The sequence below is a fragment of the Erinaceus europaeus genome, chromosome 13, assembly GCF_950295315.1.
Source record: "Erinaceus europaeus chromosome 13, mEriEur2.1, whole genome shotgun sequence".
Classification (NCBI taxonomy): domain Eukaryota; kingdom Metazoa; phylum Chordata; class Mammalia; order Eulipotyphla; family Erinaceidae; genus Erinaceus; species Erinaceus europaeus.
In genome coordinates, this window is record NC_080174.1 from 84,759,978 (window position 1) to 84,786,334 (window position 26,357).

At 43.4% G+C, this 26,357-nt stretch overlaps 1 protein-coding gene and 1 long non-coding RNA gene across 8 annotated transcripts in view; one reads left to right on the plus strand and one right to left on the minus strand.

Annotated features, from left to right (window-relative positions):
• Positions 1 to 1,738: 1,738 nt before the first annotated feature.
• Positions 1,739 to 17,626, minus strand: LOC132542563 (uncharacterized). Its single transcript, XR_009553562.1, has 3 exons — positions 17,420 to 17,626; positions 3,570 to 3,601; positions 1,739 to 2,157 (listed from the first exon to the last, which is right to left on the minus strand). It is a non-coding gene; the product is annotated as an uncharacterized LOC132542563 (long non-coding RNA).
• A 601-nt stretch (positions 17,627 to 18,227) lies between these two features.
• Positions 18,228 to 26,357, plus strand: part of DNAJC6 (DnaJ heat shock protein family (Hsp40) member C6) — a 214,234-nt gene continuing 206,104 nt past the window's right edge. For 2 of the 7 annotated variants that reach the window (XM_060206345.1, XM_060206347.1), the window contains exons 1-3: positions 21,905 to 22,035; positions 23,788 to 23,885; positions 24,561 to 24,770. Coding sequence is in view for 2 of the 7 variants with exons in the window: in XM_060206340.1 (XP_060062323.1) it covers positions 21,921 to 22,035 (115 nt within the window). In the remaining 5 variants the exon portion in view is untranslated. Of the gene's footprint in view, positions 18,447 to 21,825; positions 22,036 to 23,787; positions 23,886 to 24,560; positions 24,771 to 26,357 lie in introns of those variants that run through there. The other 5 variants (XM_060206340.1, XM_060206342.1, XM_060206344.1 and 2 more) reach the window with 4 other exon arrangements.

Genomic DNA, 26,357 nt, shown 5'->3' on the forward strand with positions numbered 1-26,357 from the left:
GCGTCAGGATCCTAATACCTTCTCTACCCTTTATCGTCCCTTCCTTCCCAGAGTCCTTTGCTTAGGCAAAAGAAACCATTCTCAATTTTTAAAAAATCTTTAAATTTTATTTATTTTATTATTGAGAAAGATAGGCAGTGAGAGAAAGAACCAGACATCACTCTGGTACATGTGCTATCAGGGACTGAAACTCAGGACCTCCTGCTTCAGAGTTCAGTGCTTTTTTTTTTTTTTTGCCTCCAGGGTTATTGCTGGGACTCAGTGCCTGCACCATGAATCCACTGCTCCTGGAGGCCATTTTTTCCCTCCTTTTGTTGCCCTTGTTGTGGTTATTACTATTATTGTTGATGTCCTTCGTTCGTTGTTGGATAGGACAGAGAGAAATGGAGAGAGGAGGGGAAGACAGAGAGGGGGAGAGAAAGATAGACACCTGCAGACCTGCTTCACTGCCTGTAAAGCAGGTAGGTGGGGAGCCAGGGGCTTGAACCGGGATCCTTACGCGGGTCCTTGTGCTTTGCGCCACGTGTGCTTAACCCGCTGCGCTATGCGCTACCGCTGGACCCCCCCGAGAGTTCAATGCTTTATCCACTGCGCCACCTGGACCATGCCATTCTCTAAATTTTTTTTTTTTTTTCCTCCAGGGTTATTGCTGGGCTCGGTGCCTGCACCATGAATCCATCGCTCCTGGAGGCCATTTTCCCCCCTTTTTGTTGCCCTAGTTGTTGCAGCCTCGTTGCGGTTATTATTGCCATTGTTGACGTTGCTTTGTTGTTGGATAGGACAGAGAGAAATGGAGAGAGGAGGGGAAGACAGAGAGAGGGGGAGAGAAAGATAGACACCTGCAGACCTGCTTCACCGCCCGTGAAGCGACTCCCCTGCAGGTGGGGAGCCGGGGCTCGAACCGGGATCCTTATGCCGGTCCCTGCGCTTTGCGCCACGTGCGTTTAACCCACTGCGCCATCGCCCGACTCCCCATTCTCTAAATTTTTATGGATATTCTTTATTTTGTGGTGAGACTGTAAAAGTCGAAGACTGACCAGTGCACTGCTGACATGGGCGATGATGCCCCTTCTGTTTTTTTTCTTGTTGTCCTGCTGAGCATGAAACTCATACATACAATGAGTCTCATACATACAAGACGTGCCGTGCGTGGTGAGCTATCTCTGTGACCCCCAATATGGGTTTTCTTTTCCTTTTAGCCCCTCCTGGAGCTTGGACCTTAAGTGTGATCTCAAGCTCTGAGCTGCTTTTTCTTGACTGGTGTGGAAGGAGGACTTGGGGAGGGTGGAAAGCAAACAGCTTCCTCCTGTGCTATGGGCTCAAGGGTTGGGGTCCGAATGTGGACCCCTGTGCGAGGCAAAGCAGGCATCCTACCCAATGAAACAATGGGATGATATGACCACAGTACCTAACACACAAAGTAGGAGACTGGAACTGTCTGTATAACAACCATGGTATCTGGGTCTACTCAGCAGGCTTATCAAAAGGCACCTAGTGCAGTGGAGGAAATAGAATCTCTGTAGAAGAACTCCGTGTGACTGGGAAAGAACCATACCTTGGTCTCTCTGAATGTCTCCTTCTAGCGCTTCCCAGGAGCTTCTAGAAGTCAGTTAATAGCGGAACTAAGGGACATGTACTACAGTCTTGTACTACAGTCTTCCGTGACCCTGGAAAGGGATCTGGATATCATCAGTCATGATGTGGGAGATGGAGTGGGCTGAGGTTTTAGGACTGCATTTCTACTCTGTTGGCTTTGTGTCTGAGATAAGCTACACTTTAGCCATTGAAATGGGAGCAGAAATGAAATGTGCTGTTGGTGAGCGGAAAACCTCAGGAGTCAGGATTAGCAACCACTGATCTCAGCCTGGCAGGCTAGTAGGGTTATTATTATCATTGGGATTAATGGTTTATAGTCAGTAAGAAAATACAGTAGCCAGAAATATACAGCAGTTTGTACATGCATAACATTTCTCAGTTTTCCACATAACAGTTCCTCTTCTGCCATCCTCTTCCAGGACCTTCTGGGGCCCAGCAATCAGGGAGGGTCTCAGGCAGGGTTTCCAGGAGTCAGAGTAGAGAACAGGGATGTGAGTAGGATTTGAATCACGTTGAGTTTCTTGTGAACAGCTGTTCTCTCTAGAAGGTCCGGAAGATGCCCTACAGAGAGATTAGATTAGCTGTAACATTTATGTACAATGTCTTTCATGACTGAGGCTACAAGGTCCCAGCTTCAATGCCCAGCACCACCATAAACCAGAGATGATCAGTGTTCTGGTAAAAATAAAATAAAATAATAAAAACTAAAGAGAGATTAGATCTCAGTATCTTTTAAAAGTTGACACCTTATGACTCTCACACTCCAGGGCCATAACCCCTGAGAAAAGAACACAGATTTCCTCACAAAGGAGATTCTGTATTTTTAAAATTATCTTTATATTTATTTATTGGCTAGAGACAGCCAGAAATTGAGAGGAAGGGGGAGACAGACTGGGAGAGAGACACCTGCAGCCCTGCTTCACCACTTGTGAAGCTTTCCCCCTGTAGGTGGGCACTGGGGACTCAAATCTGGTCCTTGTGCCTTGTAATGTGTGCTCAACCAGGTGCACCAGGGAGATTCTGAATACCAAAATGAATGGTTCATATTTACATTTAAAAAATAAAACATTGCAGTACAGATCAGTGAGCTTTATTATTGGATAGAGACAGAGAAATTGAGGGCAGAGGGAAACAGAGAGACACCTACAGCCCTGCTTCCCCACTCATGAAGCTTTTCCTCTGGACACAATGATCACGTGTACCCTCCAAAATATGAGTGATTATCAGTATGATAGGTCCATAAGGTTAGGTAGGGAGGAGAGGGTGTGAATGAAAATTACTTAGAGACCTGAATAAGCTATCTGCTATTTAAAAATTCTGTTTAAGGGGCCAGGCGGTAGTGCAGCAGTTTAAGTGCAAATGGCATAAAGTGCAAGGATCGGCGTAAGGATCCCGGACCTGCAGGGGAGTCGCTTCACAGGCGGTGAAGCAGGTCTGCAGGTGTCTGTCTTTCTCTCCCCCCCTCTGTCTTCCCCTCCTCTCTCCATTTCTCTCTGTCCTATCCAACAACAACAATGACATCAATGAAATAATAATAACACTGATAAACAGCAAAAAACAACCCCCAGGAGCAGTGGATTCATGGTGCAGGCACCCAGCCCCAGCAACAACCCTGGAGGCAATAAATAAATAAATAAATAAAAATTCTGTTTCCACCAGATGAAAACAGCAGAACAGCCCAGTTATCTAGTGTTCATGGAAAGTCAAACCTAAAAATTAATGAGTGTTGGCATTTATTGAGAACACTTTGAAGATGATGACAGATGTCTAACTTGAGTTTCGTTTTTTGAGAAGAAAAATTGTAACATGTTTATCTCCTGTGCATATGGGAGAGACCTAGAAATAATGAGTAACTTGCCCACATGGTGTTCAGACATTAAAAACAAAGCAACAACAACAACAAAACAATTCTAAGATAAAATTTGTGAGGAAAAGATGGAATGGTAGGGCAGGAACCAAAAAGCGATACCTACCTCTGAATCTTTCTACACATCTTCCAGAAAACCTACAGGGCAAAGAAAGCAAATGAAGTCATAATGACCACATAACACATATCTGTCATCTCTCCAGGGGAGAGAATATTACCAATGTCACTTGAGTGGAGAGATAAATGCCAGACATCAGTAGCACTAGCTGTGGAGTACACGCAGACATGGGCAGAAACTACTTGGAAACGAGAGAGTGAAGTATTAGGTTCCAGAAAGCACCCCAGAGGTTGGATACTGAGATAGCACTCACTATTAGCATATTGAAAGTAAAAGACTTGACATAAGGATTTAAATGTGTATCTGAAGAAGACGTGTATCTGGGAGCTAACAAGGACTTTTGGAAGGAGGGTATATCTCTCAGAGATTTGGTGAAGAAGGATAAATAAGAAAGCTGACAGACGTTAAGAGTTCCACAGAAATTAAAGTTTTATAAAACCCTATACAAGATAAACTATATAATAAATCCTTCCACTCCCACAAGGAAAATGATATTCATTAAAGAAATTGCATTTCACCTCACTGACTGAAGAGGCCACCCTTGAACTAGGAAACTAGAAAAATCAAACAATGTTGATCTGTCTATAAACATGGGTTCCAGAAAAAGCTCAAAGTTTTGAAAACAGAGAAACAGCTAATGTCCATGCAAATTTACTTTTTAAGCAAGTTTTTTTTCTCTTTTTTTGGGGGTGTGTGTGATTTCTGAGGAGATAGCATAATGATTATGAAGATTTTCATGCCTGAAACACCAAAAGTCCCAGGTTCAATATCCAGCATCACCACTATAAACCAGAGCTGAGAAGTCCTCTGGAAAAAGAGAGAGAGAGAAAGAGAGAGAAAAAGAGAGAAAGAGAAAGAGTGAGAGAGAAGAAAGGATGGGGTTCGGGCAGTAGCACATACAGTGCAAAATGTAAGGACTTGCATAAGGATCCCGGTTCGAGCCCCCGGCTTCCCACCTGCCAGGGGAGTTGCTTCACAAGCGGTGAAGCAGGTCTGAAGGTGTCTATCTTCCCCTCCTCTGTCCATTTCTCTCTGTCCATTACATATATATAATGGCCTCCAGGAGCCTGGCATTCATAATACCAGCACCAAGCCCCAGAGGCAAAAAAAGAGAGAGAGAAGGACAAGGATTTTTTAATTTAAAAATATTTATTTTTTATTGTTATTGTAGTTATTATTGATGTTGTCATTATTCGATAGGACAGAGAGAAATGGAGAGAGGAGGGGAAGACAGAGAGGGGGAGAGAAAGATAGACACCTGCAGACCTGCTTCATAGCCTGTGAAGTGAGCCCCCTGCAGGTGGGGAGCCGGGGACTCCAACTGGGATCCTTATACCGATCCTTGCGCTTGGCGCTGTGTGCACTTAACCCACTGCGCTACCGCCCAACTCCCAAAAATATTTATTTCTGAGGGAGAACTAGAACACAGCTCTGGCACATAGGATACTGGTGGTGATTAAATTTGGGACCTTATGCTTGAGAGTCCAGTACTTTATCTATTACCCCACCTCTTGAGACCAGAAAGAGGTGAGGGAAAGAAAGGCGTCAGAGCAGAGTCTAGCTCAGCTCTAGCTTCAAGTGGTGCTAGGAGCTGAACCTGTGACTTCTGGGGCCTCAGGCATTCAAGTGGTGTTCTAATAAGATTTTAGCTGTCTCCTCAACCCCACAAAAGGTTACTTTAAAATTTTATTCATTCATTTATTTTCATGAGAGCAGGGAAGAAAGAGAAAAACAGAGCACCACTCTGATGTATGCAGTGTTGACTCTTATTCTTCCCACCACCTCTTAATAAACACTAACGGGGATGGAATATGAGAGAAAAAGCTGTAACAGAACACTCCAGCATGAATCAGATATTGTTGAGAAGCAATAATGTAAAAAAAAAAAATTCAGAAATTCACCAGAACAGAAGTGGTAGAAAGTGAAAAAAAAAAAAAAGTGAAATGAGAATTTACTGAAATAGAAAAGAAAGTAATAGAAAATAAATCTTCTGGGGTCAGGTGTTGGTGCACCTTGTTAAGCACACACCTTACGGTGCACAAGGATTCAGGTTCAAGCTCCCATGTCCCCACCTGCAGGACAGAAGCTTCACAAGCGGTGAAGCAGGGCTGCAAGTGTCTCTCTGTCTCTCTTCCTCTCTATCTCCCCTTCCCCTCTTGATTTTTGACTGTAAATAAAGACAAAGTTAAAAGAATAATAAAAAGAGAGAAAGGGAGGAGAGAGAGAGAGAGACTAGGGTAGTATTCAGCTCTGGCAGATGTGGACCAGGGATTGCACATAATACCTCTCTCTAGTCAAGGGTTTCAGCCATGGAAGTCCTGTGTCCTAGTCATTGATTTCTGTCTCCAGGCTGTAGAAAGTTTCTGCTTTTAATATTTTGAGAAATCTCCACAGTATTATCCTAAGAGCTGTGGCAATTTACATTCCCACCAACTGTACAATGGCTCCTGTCACTTCACAGCCTCTGTAACACGTGTTGTAGAGATATCTGACCCCTGTGGGCATAGCTATGGTCCAATTCCCAACACCTTGTGCACAGAGCTTCTTTGACCCCGCCCACGAATGTTCCGGTAGCTCTTTTTTTTTTTTTGCCTCCAGGGATATTGACGGGGCTCGCCTACAGGTGGGGAGCCGGGGGGCTCGAACCGGAATCCTTCCGCTGGTCCTTGTGCTTCCGTGCCACGTGCACTTACCCAGCTGCGCTGCCGCCGGATTCCCCCGGTAGCGCTTCTTACCACTGGGCTTTGACTCCTATCACTCTACACAGTCTGAAGGGGCACTCTGGCTGGGCAGAGTTCATTGAAAATTTTTGGAAAATATTCTTTAGATGGACTGAAACCATTTACATAGATAATGGCATTCAAGAAAAATAGAATGGGGGCCAGGCAGTGGCTCCCCTGGTTAAGTGTACACATTACAGTGTGCAAGGACCTCGGTTCAAGCCCCTGGGCCCCACCTACAGGAGGAAAGCTTCGCAAGTGGTGAAGCAAAGCTACAGGTGTCTCTCTCTATCTCCTCCTCTTGATTTAGAGAGGAAGAGAGACATCCCAGATGCGTTCCTACCACCAGAGTTCTGAATAAAATAATAAATAAATACAATGGATTTAGTTTTATAACATGGAAGTGAAAACTCATAATCAAGACATTCACAAAATAAATAAAGATCAGCAGCTTAACTACTCACAGGCTTATAATTTATATACAAGGAGGTACTGGGGGCCAGAAGTGGCACACCTGGTTGACCACACACATTACAGTACACTAGGACAGGAGTAAGGATCCCTGTCCCAGCCCCCAGCTCCCCATCTGCAGGGGGGACCACACCAGGGAAACTTTTCTGGGCAGATGACTTATCAATGTATCCTGGCACCTCGCCCCTCTAAAGCTCTAGCCCACTAGGGAAAGATAGAAAAAAACTGGGGGTGTGAGTCGACCTGCCAACGCCCATGTCCAGCAGAGAAGAAATTACAGAAGCCAGAACTCCTAACTTCTGCACTCCAAAATCAGTCTTGACCCATACTCCCAGTGGGGGAGAAATGATAGGAGGAAAAAGGTAAGTGGACTTCTAAACTCCAGCTCCATCAGCACCCAGAGACAAGAGGAAGAAGGTAGGACATGTGGCGGTAGTAATGGTGGCATGAGTGGCTTGGAGGGGAAGAGAGGATTGGACCTGTAAGGAAAAGGGGGACAATGATGTACAAATGGAGACAGTACATAGTTATAGAGATGATGCAGTGGTTTGCAGTGGGAAGATTGGGACTCAGAACTCTGGTGGTGGGAATGGGGTGGACTCATACCCCTGTTGGGATGTAATTTTGTAAATCAATATCTAGTTACTGACAAAATTAATAAGAGAGAGAGAGAGCAAGAGAGAGAGAAGGGTCAGAGAAACAACTCAATGTGAGTGCACATGACTTGAATGTCTGAAGCCGCAAAGACCTCAGAGTCGACTCCTAGCATTACTGTATGCCAGAGGTTATTAGTATTCTAGTTTTTCTTATTCTCTCTCATAAAAATAAATGGCTTGGAGCCAGGTGGTGGTGCACACAGTTAAGCGTACACATCACAAATAGTAAAGCAGGTCTGCAGGTGTCAGTCTCTCTCTCCCCACCCTCCACTCTCAATTTCTCTCTGTCCTATCCAATTTTTAAAAAAAAAGCCACTAGATGCGGTTGATTCATAGTGGTGGCAACCAAGCCAAGTGACTAGAGGCAAAAAAAAAAAAAGAGTAAAGAAAAAAGGGGGGCTGGGCAGTAGCGCAGCTGGTTAAGCACACATGGCACAAAGTGCAGGGACCAGCGTAAGGATTCGGGTTCAAGGCCCCAGTTCCCTACCTGCAGTTCCCTACAAGCAATGAAGCAGGTCAGCAGGTGTCAATCTTTCTCTCCCCCTCTGTCTTCCCCTCCTCTCTCAATTTCTCTCTGTCCTATGAAACAATGACGACGTCAATAACAATAATAACTACAACAATAAAAGAACAAGGGCAACAAAAGGGAGTAAATAAATATATTTTTAAAAAGGATCTCAGTACAAGACCCCAGCTCCCCATCTGCAGGGGGGTCACTTCGCAAGCAGTGAAGCAGGTCTGCAGGTGTCTGTCTTTCTCTCCCCCTCTCTGTCTTCTCCTCACCTCTCCATTTCTCTCTGTCCTATCCAACAACAATGACAGCTATAACAATAACAATAGCAACTACAACAAGGACAATAAAATGGGAAAAATGGCCTCCAGGAGCAGTGGATTCCTAGTGCAGGCACTGAACCCCAGCAATAAACCTGGAGGCAAAAAAAAAAGGGAGTTGGGTGGTAGAGCAGCGGGTTAAGCACACATGGCGCAAAGTACAAGGACCAGTGTTAGAATCCCGGTTGGAGCCCCTGGCTCCCCACCTGCAGGGAAGTCGTTTCACAATCTGCAGGTGTCTATCTTTCTCTTCCCCTCTCTGTCTTCCCCTCTTTTCTCCATTTCTCTCTGTCCTATCTAATAATGACAACATCAATAATAACTACAATAACAATAAAAAATAAATATTTTTAAATTAAAAAATCCTTGTCCTTCTCTCTCTCTTTTTTTGCCTCTGGGGCTTGGTGCTGGTATTATGAATGCCTATCCAACAATGATGACATCAAGAACAATAAGAACTACAACAATAAAACAAGGGCAACAAAAAAAGAAAATAAATAAATATTTAAAAAAATTAAACAAAAGCAGTTTATAAGCACTCTGAGGAGAGGAACTGTTGGAGAGGGTTTAAAATATGAGCTGAGGGACGTGAGGGGTTTGGGGGTGGGGGTGGGGGTGACTCGGTGGTGGAGTATGTGATTGGCAGGGTCGAGGTCTAGACTCAATCCTTAGCACCATGCAGGAACAGTGAGGACACCAGAGACAAGGAATTAAAGAACCTCGTGGCTGGTGCAGCAGGGCTTTTTCCTCTTTCTGTCTGTCTTTGCTACTCTTTGACTTCATCTCTGTCTTTCTCTCACTCTCAATAAAAAATTGGATCAGATGGGACCCGGGCGGTAGGGCGGGTTAAGTGCACGTGGTGCAAAGCGCAAGAACCCTTGTAAGGATCCGGGTTTGAGGCCCGGCTCTCCACCTGCAGGGGAGTCGCTTCACAGGCGGTGAAGCAGGTTTGTGGGTGTCTTTCTCTCCCCCTCTCTGTCTTCCCCTCCTCTCTTCATTTCTCTCTGTCCTATCCAACAACGACGACATCAACAACAACAACAATAATAACTACAACAACAATGAAAAACAACAAGGGCAACAAAAAGGAAAAATAAATTTTAAAAAAATTGGATCAGAGAAGTGAGTCAGCAGCAGAATATCCGATTAAGACCCTGTGTTGATCTCCTGCACAGCATTAAAAAATAAAATAAAATGAGTGTTGTAATGCACCAAAGTAAAAGACTTTGGGGTGGAGAAGGTTGGGAAACTCATGCTTGAGAGTCCAAATCTTTTTTTAAAAAATATTTTATTTATTTATTTATTCCCTTTTGTTGCCCTTGTTGTTTTATTGTTGTAGTTATTGTTATTGTTGTCGTCATTGTTGGATAGGACAGAGAGAAATAGAGAGAGGAGGGGAAGACAGAGAGAGGGAGAGAAAGACAGACACCTGCAGACCTGCTTCACCACCTGTGAAGCGACTCCCCTGCAGGTGGGGAGCTGGGGGCTTGAACGCCGGTCCTTGGGCTTTGTGCCATGTGTGCTCAACCCGCTGCACTACCGTCCAGCTCTCGAGAGTCCAAATCTTTACCCAGTGTGCTAGCTCCTGGGCCTAATAAATTTACTTTTTTTTTTTTTTAATTTCTTTATTGGAGGGTTAATGTTTTACATCCGACAGTAAATACAGTAATTTGTACATGCATAACATTTCTCAGTTTTCCACATAACAATACAACCCCCACTAGGTCCTCTGTCATCCTTTTTGGACCTGTACCCCCCCCCCCACCTCAGAGTCTTTTACTTTGGTACAATATTCCAATTCCAGTTCAAGTTCTACTTGTGTTTTCTCTTCTGATCTTGTTCTTCAACTTCTGTCTGAGAGTGAGATCATCCCATATTCATCCTTCTGTTTCTAATTTATTTCACTTAACATGGTTTCTTCAAAGTCCATCTAAGATGGGCTGAAAACAGTGAAGTCACCATTTTTAATAGCTGAGTAGTATTCCATTGTGTATATGAACCACAGCTTGCTCAGCCACTTGTCAGTTGTTGGACACCTGGGTTGCTTCCAGGTTTTGGCTATTACAAATTGTGCTGCTATGAACATATGTGTACACGGATCTTTTTGGATGGGTGTGTTGGGTTCCTTAGGATATATCCCCAGGAGAGGAACTAGAGGATCATAGGGTAGGTCTATTTTTAGCCTTCTGAGAGTTCTCCAGACTGCTTCCCACAGAGGTTGGACCAATTGACATTCCCACCAGCAGTGCAGGAGGGTTCCTTTGACCCCACAACCTCTCCAGCATTTGTTGCTGCTGTTACCTTTTCTGATGTATGACATTCTCACAGGAGTTAAGTGGTATCTCATTGTTTTCTTTATTTGCATTTCCCTGACAATCAAAGACTTGGAACATTTTTTCATGTGTTTCTCAGCTATTTGGATCTCTTCTGTGGTGAATATTCTGTCCATGTTCTCCCCCCATTTTTGGATGGGGTTATTTTCTTGTTGAGTTTGCAAGCTCTTTATATATTTTGGTTACTAGCCTCTTGTCTGATGTATGGCATGTAAAGATCTCCTCCCATTCTGTGAGGGGTCTCTTGGTTTGAGTAGTGGTTTCTTTTGCTGTGCAGAAGCTTTTTTAATTTGATGTAGTCCCATAGGTTTATACTTGCCTTAGTCTTCTTTGTAACTGGATTCGTTTCATTGAAGATGTCTTTAAAATTTATGCGGAAAAGAGTTCTGCCAATATTTTCTTCTAAGTATCTGATAGTTTCTGGTCTAACATCCAAGTCCTTGACCCACTTGGAATTTACTTTTGTGTTTGATGAAATATAATTTCAATCTTCTGCATGTTTCAACCCATTTTTTTCCAGCACCATTTGTTAAAAAGACTCCATTCCCCATTTAATAGTCTGGGCACCTTTGTCAAAGATTAGATGTCCATAGGTATGGGGGCTCGCTCACTTCTGGGCTCTTAATTCTATTCCACTGGTCAGTGTGTCTATTCATGTTTCAGTACCAAGCAGTTTTGATGACAGCGGCCCTATAATACAATTTGAGAGCTGGGAATGTGATGCCTCCAGTTCTGTTCTTCTCAAGATTGTTTAGGCAATTCTAGGTCTTTGCTGGCTCCAGATAAACATTTGTAGCATTCGTTACCTATTCTCCTAAAAAATGTGGTTTGGATCTTGATGGGGATAGCATAAAATTTGTAGGTGGCTCTGGGTAGTATATTTACTTTGATGATGTTAATTCTTCCAACCCATGAACATGGAATATCTTGTCACTTCTTTGTGTCTTTTTCAATTTCCTTGAGTAGTGACTCATAATTGTCAGTATACAAGTCTTTCACTTCTTTGGTTAGGTTTATTCCTAGATATATTATTGCTTTTGTTGCTGTAGTAAAAGGAATTGATTTCTGGATTTCAACTTCTTCTAACTTAGTGTTTGCATAGAGGAATGCCACTGACTTTTGAATGTTAATTTTGTAGCCTGACACCTTACTATATTGCCTAATGATTTCCAAAAGCGTCTTGCTGGGTTCCTTAGGTTTTTCTATGTAGACTATCATGTTGTCTGCAAATAGGGAGAGTTTAACTTCTCTTCTAATCTGTATCCCTTTAATTGCTTGCTCCTGCCTGATTGCTATGGTAAGAACTTCCAATACTATGCTGAACAGTAATGGTGATAGTGGGCAGCCCTGTCTAGTACCTGATCTGAGGGGAAATGCTTCCAGTTTTTCACCACTGAGTATGATGTTGGCTGTAGGTTTGCTATATATAGACTCCACTATCTTCAGGAATTTTCCATCTATTCCCACTTTTGGTAGTGTTTTGATCATAAAGGAATGTTGTATTTTGTCAAAGGCTTTCTCTGCATCTATTGATATGACCATGTGGTTTTTGGTCTTGCTTTTATTGATTTGGTGGATCACGTTGATTGATTTATGTATATTAAACCAACCTTGCATCCCTGGGATAAACCCCACTTGATCATGATGAACAATCGTTTTAATATACTGCTGTATCCGGTCGGCTATAATTTTGTTCAGTATTTTAGCATCTGTGTTCATCAGAGATATTGCTCTGTGGTTTTCTTTTTTGGTTGTGTCCCTGTCTGCTTTTGGTATCAGAGTGATGTTGGCTTCATGGAAGCTGGCAGGGAGTATTCCAGTGTCTTCAATCTTCTGGAAGACTTTTAAAAGTAGAGGTATTAGTTCTTCTTTGAAGATTTTATAGAATTCATTTGTAAAGCCATCTAGTCCAGGACTTTTATTCTTGGGAAGGTTTTTGATAACTGTTTCAATTTCATTAGCTGTTATGGGCCTGTTCATGTTATCTAGTTCCTCTTTATTTAATTTTGGAAGTTTGTAGGTGTCTAGGAAATCATCCATTTCTTCCAGGTTCTCTAGCTTGGTGGCATTGAGTTGTTTATAAAAGTCTCCCATGATATGCTGAATTTCTGCGGTGTTTGTTGTCCTCTTTCATTTACTATCCGATTTATTTGGGTCTTCTCCCTTTTTTGTTTTGTGAGTCTGGCTAAAGGTTTGTCGATTTTGTTCACTCTTTCAAAGAACCAACATTTACTTTCGTTGATCTTTTGTATGGTTTTCTTATTTTCAATGTTACTTAACCCAGAGCGCCACCTCCTGACCCTCACTTAATTTTTTTTCCTTTCATATTATATGATTCATTCATAGCTGACAAGAAGAAACATACGTAAAAATGCATAATAAAATAACTAGGTGGTTATTTACAAAAGATCTCTGATAATGAAACTGAAGAAACAGGGAGATGGAATCATTTTTTGAAGCCCTGGTTGTGGGTGTAAGATTTGACTTGGAGAGGAGGAAAGGGTAGGACAGTGGAAGAAATGGGCAAATATATAAAACTATAGGTAGTTATAGATATAGTAGTCAGTCCACATCTGTGACCTTGGGAGAGCTACTGCAGTTTCCAGTGGAGGGAATTTCTGCATCTGACACTTGACTTACTGATCACAGGATTCTCTACTGTCAGCACTGAATTTGAGAAAGATGAAGCTTTCTCTCTTTCTCTCTCTCTCTTTCTCATCATTTGAGAAAGATGAAGCTTTCTCTCTCTCTTTCTCTCTCTCTCTAATATATATTAGAATATATATATATATTCTAATTTCATTTTACAGCAGAACAGAGGAGCCTTATTGTAGTTAGTGGTGACATTAGAGTAGTCCCAAGAATAGCAGGGAGTTGGGCGGTAGCACAGCGGGTTAAGAGCAGGTAGCGCGAAGCGCAAGGACCAGCCTAAGGATTCTGGTTCCAGCCTCTGGCTCCCCACCTGCAGGGGAGTCGCTTCATAAGTCGTGAAGCAGGACTGCAGGTATCTGTCTTTCTCTCCCCCTCTCTATCTTCCCCTTCTCTCTCCATTTCTCTGTGTCCTATCCAACAATGACATCAATAACAACAACAATAATAACTACAACAATAAAACAACAAGGGCAATAAAAGGGAATACTAAAAAAAATATAGTAGCAATAGGAAGTCCCCACCACTCTAGGCTGGGAGGATAATAGTAGAAGTTTCCAGTTGGGTATAGGAGGTGTGGTTACCAGGCCTAAACTGATCCAAGGTAACACCCTGGTAAAGAAGTAAACTCTGCCAGAGAGACTCAAGAAATATTTTTCAACATGTAACTTAACATGGAAGCCAACACAGTCCAGATATAGCAGACCCATTTTTCCAAGGAAAATTAGCATGACTCCTCCTTTCTGCTCTTCCTCATCATATCCGGAGTTCAGGGGCAGTGAAGAATTATTAAAAGGAATTAGAACGATAATTGATTGTTTCTGGGGAACCCTGAGAAAGTTACTAGGCTTCCTGTGCCTTCATTTTTTTTCTCCTCCATAACAGGAAAGCAGTCTGATGCTTGAAGATGCAATGTGAGATTATGTTTGTAAAGCAACCAGAGTTGCAGAAGGCTCAGATTATATTCAAATTACGCACTCCTCACCCTCCTCTTTTAAGGGACACAGACCAGGCTGTGACAAAAGGTTTCTGTATTCAGTTCTTTTTCTATTAGAGAACTTCTGTGTGGAGACTGGAAAAAAAATCTATCAAAAGACAAAAGGACCCTTCTGGGAATTGTTGTTCTGTGCCTCAACTTAACTGTCTGCCTTGGTAGAAGGGAGAGTGGTTCTCTGCACTTATTTTAGAAACCTTATAGGGAGAGAAGGATAGAGTATTAGGGTTTAAAAAAATCTTACACCCACGGCCACTTCAGAATGTCCTTCATTTTGTTCTTCTCTCTCCAGGTCCTGATGGAATTGGAGTTCAGAGCCCTCTAATTATCTGCCCCTAACATTTCTCCCCCCATGGGAGTATGGATCAAAATTGGTTTGGGTCTGCAGAAGGTGGGAGGTCTGGTTTCTGTAATTGCTTCTCTGCTGGACATGAGTGTTGGCAGGTCGATCCATACCCCCAGCCTGTTTCTATCTTTCCCTAGTGGGGTAGGGCTCTGGAGAGGTGAGGTTCTGGGACACATTAGTGAGATCTTCCAAGGGAAGTCACAATGGAATCCTAGTAGCTTCTGTAACTTGGTGGCTAAAAAGCAAGACAAAGTGTTCAGTAAACAGGAACCAAAAAGCAGGAATAGGGCAGATGAAATTAGGGATCTTGAGGTGGAAAGAAGCTAGGAAATCTATTTTAGGTATGTTCTAAGGGGCTCATGACTTTAGTTTTTTGCCACTTGATAGCTAATATGGAGGTGAACTAAGAATATTGTCTGGGAAGATGGTGTCAGAGTTGAGAAAAGGGCTAGAAAGCTGGATTAAGGCAGGAGTAGCTCTCAAACTTGAAGAAAATATACAAATACAATTAGCTGATTGCCCCATTGCCCCAGGGCCCATATATATTTATATTTAGCACAGGAGACTTTGTAACCTCAGAGTCCCTGTCAGTCTGAGCATGCAGTCCATGCTCATAACTGGGAACATTCTAGGCTGTACTCATTTCAAGATCAGTCTTCCTTGACTGGTAGAGTATGTTGGCCCAGCCTCCCATTGGAAAGTGGGGTTGTCTTTACCATTGCAACTTTTTAGTAAGGCTAAGGTCCTTGAGAAACCCACAAGAGATCTTATGAGGTTATTCCTGATGGAAGTGACCAGTGGTGGTGGATAGAGGGATCTATCAACCTGCCAACACCCATGTCCAGTGAAGAAACAATTACAGAAGCTATGGAGTCGGGCGGTAGCACAGCGGGTTAAGTGCACATGGCACAGTTACAGAAGCCAGAACTCCCACACTCTGCACCCAATAAAGAGTTAAAATTTTTTATAATCTTTATTTATCAGATAAAGACAGCCAGAAATATAGAGGGAAGGGTGATAGAGAGGAAGAGAGACAGAGAGACACATGCAACACTGCTTCACCATTTGCAAAGCTTTCCCCCTGCAGGTGGGAACTCGGGGGCTCGAACCTGGGTCCTTGCACATAGTAACATGTGCACTCAGCCAGGTGCGCCACCACCCGGTCCCCCATAAAGAATTTTGATGCATAGTCCCAGTTTGGGAGAAAAGATAGGAAGAAGAGGGTCAACAAGCTCTGAGCTCCAACTCCATTTAGACCCAGAGAGAGAAGAAAAAAGGAGAGACATTTGGATGTAGTAATAGGTGTAGGTGTGGATTGGAAAAGAAGGTGGCGTCATGGGAAATATATATACAAATCTAGACAGATAGTTGTAGAAATAATAGCTAAGCCATATCTGCAACCTTAGGAGAATTGTTATAGCGTACAGTGGAGGAAATGGGGATCCAGAACTCTGCTAGTGGGAATGGTGTGGAGGTGTACCCATGTTGTCTTATAATTTTGTAAATAATATTAAATCACTAATAAAATTTAAAAGAGAAAGAGGGGATGTGTTAGAGGTTTTGGCCCATATTATCTATGGGGAAATCCAAGGATTCCCTGTCTAGGGTCCCAGATGATGGGGTGTCCTGGCAGTGACCAAAAAGCCACTATTATTTTTAAAAAATATTTATTTATTCCCTTTTGTTGCCCTTGTTGTTTTGTTGTTGTAGTTACTGTTGTTGGATAGGACAGAGAGAAATGGAGAGAGGAGGGGAAGGCAGAGAGGGGGAGAGAAAGACAGACACCTGCAGACCTGCTTCGCCGCCTGTGAAGCCACCCCCCCCACACACAGGTGGAGAGCTGGGGGCTCAAACCAGGATCCTTATGCCGGTCCTTGCACTTTGCGCCACGTGCGCTTAACCTTACTGCGCTACCGCCCGTCTCCCTAAAAAGTCATTATTAAGTGAGCCAGTCTCTTGCCTTTATCCAGCTTTTGTAGTCCTTTCTTTATCTAACAAACTTTGACTTTCTCCCAGTTGTTAAAGCTTGAGTGTCCTTTGTTGTATCTAATCTGGTATTAGGTTTATTTTCATCCCTTAAATTAGGGATGAAATAGTGTGGTCTAAGAGAACCCTGTTTGATTGCATTTTGCTTGTTTGATGATTCTAATAAAAGTTGACATAGGGACAATAATTGTCATTTAGATTATATATACATGTAATATATATATATAAATATATATAAAATTCTTTTTGCCCAGTATATCTCCCGGCCAGTTATGTACAGTGTTTCTTCTAAAGCTTATCAAGGGGTAACAATCATGCTGATGCTGTTCAGAAGAAGAGATTAGGAGACATATCCTACTTTCTTTTGTGTAGTTAGTTGATCCTACCCACTTTCATCTCCTTGCTGTTCCTCAAACTTACCACTCCCACTTCCAGGCAGGGTATCCCTTCTACCTGGAATGTTCTCTCATACCTGCCTGCTGACTTCTTTTTTCTCTTTCAAATTCAAGTCTTTATTCAGTTTCTCTTTCAGCAAAGTCTAGCATGACCATCCTATTTAAAACTGTGACCTGGGGGTGGGGGTGGGTGGAAGAGAGCTGACACACGTGACAGTTGACACACTTTACCATTCTTTTATTATTCGTCATCAGGGCCACGGTGTAATCCTAAATTCTAACTGACCCTACCGGACCCTTTACATAAACTAGTAAAAATTATTGAGAGAGTAAAAATTATCCTATGAGGTAGGTGCTATTTGCATTCCTCCATTTAACAGATGGGTAAACTAGGGCCTAGCTAGGGTGACAGTGCACATGATTAACCACACATAAGAGACCCAGGTTTGAGTCCTACCTGCAAGGAGGACCCTTCACAAGTGTTGAAGCATGCCTGCAGGTGTCTTTCTCTCTCCTTCTTTATAGTCCCCTCTTCTCTGTTTCTCTCTGTCCTGTCAAAACACAAAAGGAAAAACAAACAAAAACCAAGAGAACAAATGGCTTACAAAACTACAACTCACAGAAGTTCAGCACGTTGGGAATGGTCATTCAGTAATTCAGAGCCTGGATTTACAGTGCTCTGTCCTGCTGGGCTCAGCCTATTAGCTCCTTCTTCTCTTACAACCCGCTTTGTCTCCTGCATAAGGGCACACCCATGAGGATGCCATTGACTTTGTCATCTTTGCGCTTCTGAACTTAGCTCTACAAACAATCCTGTGAATAGAGTTCAGAGGCTCTTTTCTTTTTCTACTATGGCGTATGAACTGGATGCACTAATAAGTGGGCTTACTTGTTTTTGCATTTTTGACATTTGAAAAGACATTCCACATTGCTAATGCTCATGAATGTGCCTAAGGGCACTTGGGCGTTTCTACTGGGGTGGAAGATCAGCTGTCCCTGCCTCTTTCTTTCCCATAGGCTTTAGGAAGGGTGGGGAAGGTTCCCCACTGAAATGGCCTGCAGCAAGCTGTGACTGTGGGAGCCAGAATCTTCTGTCCTTGTTCCAACTCTGAGCTGGAAGAACGCCACAAAACCACATGATGTTTGGACTAAAAGGGCAAATCAAAGAATGTGTTTCTCCTCTTGCCCTGCCCAGCAAAGTCTAAGCAGCGAGTTAGTAGGCCTATACAAGGAGGTTTTTCAGTGCACTGAGTGTGCCAGGAAGGACAGTGGTGGAAACAATGAGCCTGACACTTTGCAGTGCTTCTCAAATCTGCTAGGAAGATATAAAGGTAGAAGACTTAAGAGGAGACGTGCAGGGGGCCTAGCGATTGCGCACCCGGTTAAGTGCATATAGTACGAAGCATAAGGACCCCGTGCAAGGATCTGGGTTCGAGTTCCAGCTCCCCACCTGCCACAGGGAAGGTTCGCAAGCAACGAAGCAGGTTTGCAGGCGTCTTTCTCTTTTCCTCCCTCTCTCCTCTCCCCTTCTCAATTTCTCTGTCCTAGCTAATAAAATGGGAAAAATGGCCTCCAGGAGCAGTGGATTCCTAGTGCAGGCATGGAGCCCCAGCGATAACCCTGGAGGCAAAAAAAAAAATATATATATATATATATATATATATATATATAATATGTATTTATTGGATAGAGACCGCTGGAAATCAAGAGGGTAGGGGGAGACAGGAAGAGAGGAAGAGACACACCTGCAATACTGCTTCCCCACTGCAAAGCTTTCCCCCATACAAGTGGGGACTTGGGGCTCAAATCTGGGTCCTTGCGCATTGTAATATGTGCGCTCAGCCAGTTGTGCCACCACCCGGCCCCTTTACTGTATTCTCAACAACTTCTACAGCCATCAATGAGGCATGTGTAACCAGATGAACTGAATATCTCTTTCTTTCTTTTTTTTTTTTTCCTGCCTCTAGGGTTATCACTTGGGCTCGGTGCTATTGTTGCCATTGCTGTTACTGTTGCATAGGACAGAGAGAAATAGAGAGAGGAGGGGAAGACAGAGAGGGGGAGAGAAAGACAGACAGCTGCAGACCTGCTTCACTGCTTGTGAAGCAACCTCCCTTTACAGGTGGGGAGCCGGGAGCTCGAACTGGGATCTTTACGCATGTCTTTGAGCTTTGCGCCATGTGTGCTTAACCCGCTGCGCTATTGCCGGGGCCCCCAATTCACATGTTTTAATTTACATTCCCTTGATAGCTAGTGGTACTGAATCTTTCTCGTGTGCTTATTTGCCATCTGTGTACTCTTTTCAATGGGAAAAAAAATGTATTTGTGTCTTTTCTACATGCTTTAATTGGATTTTTCTTTTTTTTAGTGTTGAATTTTGAGGATCTTTAAAAAATTTATCATAAACACCAGCCAACTGTTGGTTTGCAAGTGTTTTTTTTTTTTTTTTTGCTTAATCTGTAGTTTTCTTTGTTTCTTCCTCTTGATGGGGCTTTTCATAGAACAATAGTGAATGCTGATGGAGTCACTTTCTCAATTTTGCATCTGATTAATCATGCTTCTAATGACAAGTTGAATGACTCTTGGCATAGCTCCAGATCTTAAATGACCTATTGTTTCTTTTATAAATATTTATTTATTTATTTATTTTATTTATTCCCTTTTGTTGCCCTTGTTGTCTTGTTATTGTTGTTGTAGCTATTATTGCTGTTGTTACTGATGTCATCATTGTTAGATAGGTCAGAGAGCTGTGAAGCAACTCCCCTGCAGGTGGTGGAGCCGGGGGTTCGAACCGGGAATCTTATGCTGGTCTTTGCGCTTGGAGCCACCTGTGCTTTACCCACTGTGCTACCACCCTACTCCCCCTTCTATTGTTTCTTATACATTTTGTGCTTGGGACAAAGTCCCTGGTCCCCATCTGCAGGGGGGAAGCTTTGCAAGTGGTGAAGCAGGGCTGCAGGTGTCTCTCTGGTTCTCTCCCTCTCTGTTTTTCCCTCTACCCTCTCAATTTCTCTCTGTCCTATCAAACCAACAAATAAAACTTTAAAAAAGTTTTGTGCCTTTACACTGAAGACAAGAATCCATTTTGTGTGTAAGATGTGAAGTCTAGGGTTATTGTATGTGTAAATGAAGGTCCAATTATTGCAGCATCATTTGTTGAAAAAGTTACTAGTAGTTCCTCTATCAGGTTACTTTCAAGCCTTTGTAAAACAATCAGTTGGACTTATTTATGTGGCCCTCATTCTGGGTTCTTTATTATGTTTCACTGATCTATGAGCTTATCTCTTTGCCTATATCACAATGTTTAGTATTATAGCATCAGACTAGATCTTAATAGCTAGAGTAACTAATTCTTATTATTTTCTTTCTTTTTAAAAATATTTATTTATTTACTTACTCCCTTTTGTTGCCCTTGTTGTTTTATTGTTGTAGTTATTATTGTTGTCATTGTTGGATAGGAGAGACAGAAATGGAGAGAGGAGGGGAAGACAGAGAGGGGGACAGAAAGATAGACACCTGCAGACCTGTGAAGCGACTCCCCTGCAGGTGGGGAGCTGGGGGCTCGAACTGGGATCCTTACACCCACCGGTCCTTGAGCTTTGCGCCACCTGCGCTTAACCCGCTGCGCCACTGCCCGACTCCCAATTCTTATTACTTTCTTTTCCATGGAAATCAAATACACTGTTTTATATTTTTACATGGGAATAAATTTCAAACGTCAAGGGAAGTTGCAGTAACAATAGCAGACAGTGTTTATCCAGGTTCACCTATTATTTAAATTTTCCTTCCTTTGCTTTATCATGTACTCATAAGCCCACACAAACGTATGAAATTTTTCCTTAAATCAGCTGAAGATATGTGAAGTGCATCACAGTTCTTTACACTTTTAAACGCCGTGATGTGCATTTCCTAGATGTAGGGCCATTGTCTTATATTAACTCCAATCAATTTATTATTGATAAACACTAATCTAAGCATGCAACCATGATGTAAAATCTGGTACATGAGCAATATTTAATAATCATTAGCTATTATTATTATTATTATTGCCAATTAACTGTAGAGGGTTTTTGATTTTGATCTTCCTCCTAAAGTCTATCAGTTACAGGCAAAATGGCCACAGAGATCAAGTGGTGAAGAAGAGTCGGCTTCAATGTCTTCATCTGTAAAAAGGAATCATGTCTCTCACCCCCAAAAAGGCGGCATACAACTGGATGATATACATGCAAAAATGCCAGCACATAAAATAGATCTCAAAACAAAACAAACAAAAACCCGAGACATAAAACTCACACACACACACACACACACACAACTTTTATAACTCATAATCTGTTGCGTATTTGTCAGGTTTACAATCTATTCTAACACAGCGTGAGGTTCCTTCATTGTGAAGCAAGTTATGAAAACAGACCTCAGGACTTGGGAATTGCCTTCACTTAGCAGCTCTGTTATGTCTGGGCAGATGACTTAGCCTGTTGGATTTTCAGCTTGGACATTAGTAATTTGGAGAGAAAAATCAGTGGCACATCCCATGCGATCTGTTTGTCAGTCACTATTGCCTGGACCCGCCTCTCCCTTGTGAGCATCTGTGGACTAAAGCACCCACCTGCTCTACGTGCTTGCTGGGGAGGAGCGGTGGTGGCCCGATGGTGGCGGTGCGCCTGCAGAGGAGCTCCCCCCCACCCCAAGCCCCGCCCCACCCACAAGCTCCGCCCCTCTCCACAAGCCCCGCCCCTGGACCTCCAGCTCCCCTGGCACAGAAGCCCCGCTCTGCCCTTAAGCCCCGCCCCGACAGACAATCCCCGCCCCCGACCTCAAGCTCCGCCCCCGGCAGCCGCATCTTTCGGAGCGTCCTCCCGGGCCCCTGGCAGAAGCGCGGCGGCGGCGGCGCGGGCGGCGGGAGGCGACCCTCTGGCGGCTGCGGGAGGCGGCGGGGGCGGGGCGCTGGCGCACAGATGGGAGCGACTGAGCAGGGCAGCAACAAGAGCCGGAGGCTGTTTTCTTCTCTGCGGCCCTGGAAGGCGACCCGCAGGCTGTGGAGGACTCGCTGGGCTGGCGGCGCGGCGCAGGGTGAGTGCGGGAGCGGCCAGGGACCTGTTACTCCGTCTCTGCCCCTTCCTGGACCTGCGGGTCGGCCCCGGGGGCGTGCAGGGCCGGGGTGGCCCTCCGCGCTGAGCCTGGGCCTCGGGGACCCCCTCAGTCCCCACCCCCGAGGTTAGAGGTGGTTCCGGGCACGACTCTCTCTCCTCCTTTTCCCTTCGGCATCTGGGGCGGGTGCAGGTGGTTGCTTATTTCCCCCAAAACTGCCTGTCTGTTTGGCTCTGTGACAGAAAAGAATCCAAGGTACCTCCAGGAAGCAGTCTTCCTCGTGTTTGTCCCCCTATTCACCCCCCCCCATTCATCCTCCCACCCCAATAGCAGGCCTGGTGCCTGCAATGCAGAACCAGAATGAATCTGGGCCCAAAGCCATCGTCAGAGGTTCCGCCCCCTTTCCAACCTGTCTGCAGAGGGACTTTCTCAGTTGTCTAGTAAGCTTTTCCCAAACGTATTCCATCCTGTTCCTGCCAGTGTCTTAGCTCACATCTATTCAATGGCCCATGCACTCTTTCCATCCTTTCTGCAATATGTATGTATATATATATATATATATATATATATATATATATATATATATATATATATATATTTAAATGAATTCTCTTGTGTGCTAAGACCTGGACTGAACAGGGTAGGCAAAGCCACAGTTCGTGAAAATCCATTTAGAGGGAGAAGCAGACACGACACTCAACAGAACAGGTAAAAAAAAAAAAATCCCATCTCAAAGTGGTATGTGCAATTGGAAAGAATTAGTTACTCTGTTGAGGGAGAGAGAGAGAGGGGTTGGTGTACAGGGACGGCCTCTGAGGCAGTGCAGTTTAAGCTGAACCTAGAGACTGATTAAGAGTTACTCCAACACCTTCAGCCCGAGAGAATAACAAGTGGAAAGGTTCCTAGCGTCTCTAAGCTTAGCCAGAGAAGCAGGTCTAGCATCAAGGTCTGAGGTGAGGAGTTTGGATTTCATTCTAAATGAGCTGGAAAGCCACTAACATGTTCCAAGCAGGCATATGACTGTGATCTGCTGGCTCAGTGCTGACTCTCTATAGTGGCCATTCCTTCTTCACCTCTTAGCTGGCCTGGTACCAAGCACCAAGACTAGTCCACGTGCCACCTTCATGATGATTTTCTGCGGTTCCTGACACCTGTAACTGTCTTGTCTTTTAGCATTTCCTCACTTGGAGGACATTTGTTGCTTCTCACTTGCTGTTTGAGATTCCACATTGGAAGGTTCTTATTGATTGACTTCATTGTTGCACCCTCATACCAGGGCTTAGTAGTAAGCAGATACCTGTTTGCTTGGTGTGTGTGTGTGTGTGTGTGTGTGTGTACACATTCTCATGCCCTTTTCATCTGTCTCATAGGAGGATTCTCCTTCCGAGAGGTTGACATGCCTAAAATGGCCGACCTGATCAGGGCAGAAGCAAGATTGCACCAGGGCCCTCTCATTTGTCATTCAGATAATTGTTACCCTCTTGATCCAGAGTTGTTTTGAGGAAGAAAAGAACGAATGAGCCAATAATTGTAAAGTGCTGGTACATTGTAAGCATTCCAAAATGAATTTGACAAAGAGCACCAGTAGTGATTTTCCAAACATTTATATATTGTTTTAGAAACAAGCTTTCCTATTGTTGATGGTTAGGAAGACTGCCTTGGCATTGTCATCTTGCTGGCTGTCAAAGATGTATCATTACTTTTTTAATCAAAAACTAAGTTCCTTCCCCACAGGCATCAAAAACTGTTGTTAAATCTTAGCGGGGCTGAAGGCTTGACCCTCCACTTTCTTTGGCTTTTTCCTGAGCAGTTGGATAGATTGGTCATTACAGGTATTACTTAAGTGATAATTGCATGCATAGTTTCATCCCAAATGCTCTGTAAATGTGTGCAGAGAGGGATAAATAGATCTTGCCACTGGAGTAGAATGAATTACAATACGTTTTATAGTTTTGTGATTTTTTAAAAGTTTTTTTACATTTATTTATTCTCCCTTTTGTTCCCTTGTTTTATTGTTGTGGCAAACGCTAGAAGAAGATTGTTGTAGTTGTTGTTGTTACTGATGTTGTCATTGTTAGATAGGACAGAGAGAAATGGAGAGGGGAGGGGAAGACAGAGAGGGGGAGAGAAAGACAGACACCTGCAGACCTGCTTCACCTCCTGTGAAGCGACTCCCCTGCAGGTGGGGAGCCAGGGACTTGAACCGGGATTCTTACGCTGGTCCTTGCGCTTTGCACCACATGTGCTTAACCCACTGCACTGCTGCCTGACTCCCAGCCCTGTGATTTTTAAAGCCATATCTGTACCGCATGCACAGCCATCATCTCTGTCCTTCTCAGTTCCTGTCCTAAAGTTTACTTATGGACTTCCAGGGCCAATTGCTATGTAGCATCTCTGTTTTCTTGGGCAGAATCCTGAGTGCTCTGTGCATTTCTTTGCTTTCTTTTGCCTCATCCAACTTGGGGGCAGAGTCACTAATGTGTGTTATGTTATTTGATACTTCACAGTTTATGGAAGAGGCCAACAAGATCTTGTTAAGTTCTTGACAGCATCCTGGAAAGAAAGAGGGAAGAAGGTCTTCATGTTCCTCATTTTCAGATGAGAAAAGTGAAAGAAGAGAACAGTTTGCGGGCAGTCATATGACCCACTAAGTAGTAGACTCGTGTTTGAATATGACCCACTATTCTGTCACATCACCCTATACACAGAAAAGTAATGTACCGACAGTCACAAAGGGGAACAGTTCGACTGTATCATTCTACGACAGAATTCTACAAAATATATATGCTAAACTTATTATTTTTTAAAGATGTCTTAAGTTTCTCATGATGTCTACATCACTCTGAGCGTCTGTTGATAGAATCATATGCTTTGTCATCAGATGGAATTATTTTAATTTTTTTTTTTTTTTTTTTTTACTAACAAGTGGCATACTAAATAAGCTGTGTGACCTTTAACAAGGTACCGAATTTTTCTAAAACTCAGTTATGGGACCAGGGAGATAGCACGATGATAGACATTCATGCCTGCAGGTGGGGAGCTGGGGGCTCAAACCGGAATACTTATACCAGTCTTTGCGCTTTGCGCCATGTGCGCTTAACCCACTGCGCTACCACCCGACCCCCAATACTTTAAAAACATTTTTTTTCTTTATTTATTGTATAGACACATCCAGAAATCAAGAGGGGATGGGGGGGAGAGAGAGAGACACCTGCAACACTGTTTCACCATTCACAAAGCTTTCTCCCTCAGGTGGGAAGCAGGGGCTCGAACCCAAGCATTTGCGCACTATAATGTATATGTTCAATCAGATGCACCACTACTAGCCCCTGAAGATTTTTTGAATGTGAATGTTGACATTATGATCCCTAAAGTGTTTTTTTTTAATTTGTTGTTACGTCTTTTCATTCCGATGAGATGAGATGCTTAGGGACCAAGCGGTGGCTGACTGCTCACATTACAGTGCACAAGGACCCAGGTTCAAGTCCTTGGAAAAACTTCATGAGTGGTGATGCAGGGCTGCAGATGTCTCTCTGTTTCTCTCCCTCTCTATTTATAATCAATTAATTTTTTTAAAAAAAAAGATGAGTTGTTTAAATATTCTGATCTCCCCACCCCCCATTTATTATTGGATAAAAACAGAGAGAAATAGAGAGGGGAAGGTGATACTTCTTTTCTAGGGAACCATATGCTAGTCAATTTTTAGGCTACAGAAAAAAGGAGAGAATTGATAGAAGCATTTTGTGAGTGGAAGACTTCCCCAGCCCTTGAAGTGATGGTAGAACACTGGCCCTGAATTCCTCCTGTCAGAAGTGACCTCTCTTGGGCCTAGGAGAAAGTGCAGTTAGTAACATTTGTTGGAAGTCCTGTCGATCCCAGGCCCCAATCCCCACCACTGCTGTAAACCAGAACTGAGCAGTATTCTGTTCTCTCTGTGTGTCTCTCTTACTCATGAAAGTAAGTCAATAAACCTTTAAAATAAGCCAAAGAAAAAGTCGTCAGCTCTTTTAAACCCTGGAATGTCACAGAACCCTTTTCCGAGCCATAGTATTCGCTGACAAAACACAGATTGGAACGAGAGTCAGTTTTCTTCAGCAGATAGTGGTTTCCAGAGCAGATGAGGACAGTCTCGGTGACAAGGACTGAGCTCTTTGTCAGGTGATCTGTGCTTTGGTCTCTCACTGCTGTTTTCTAGCCATTTGCCTGTAAAAACAAACCACATTAGGCAGAGGTGTTTATTGCTGCCAAGAGATATTGGTAGGATCCCATGATAGGACTGCTAAAAGCTTATTCCATGGGGGCCT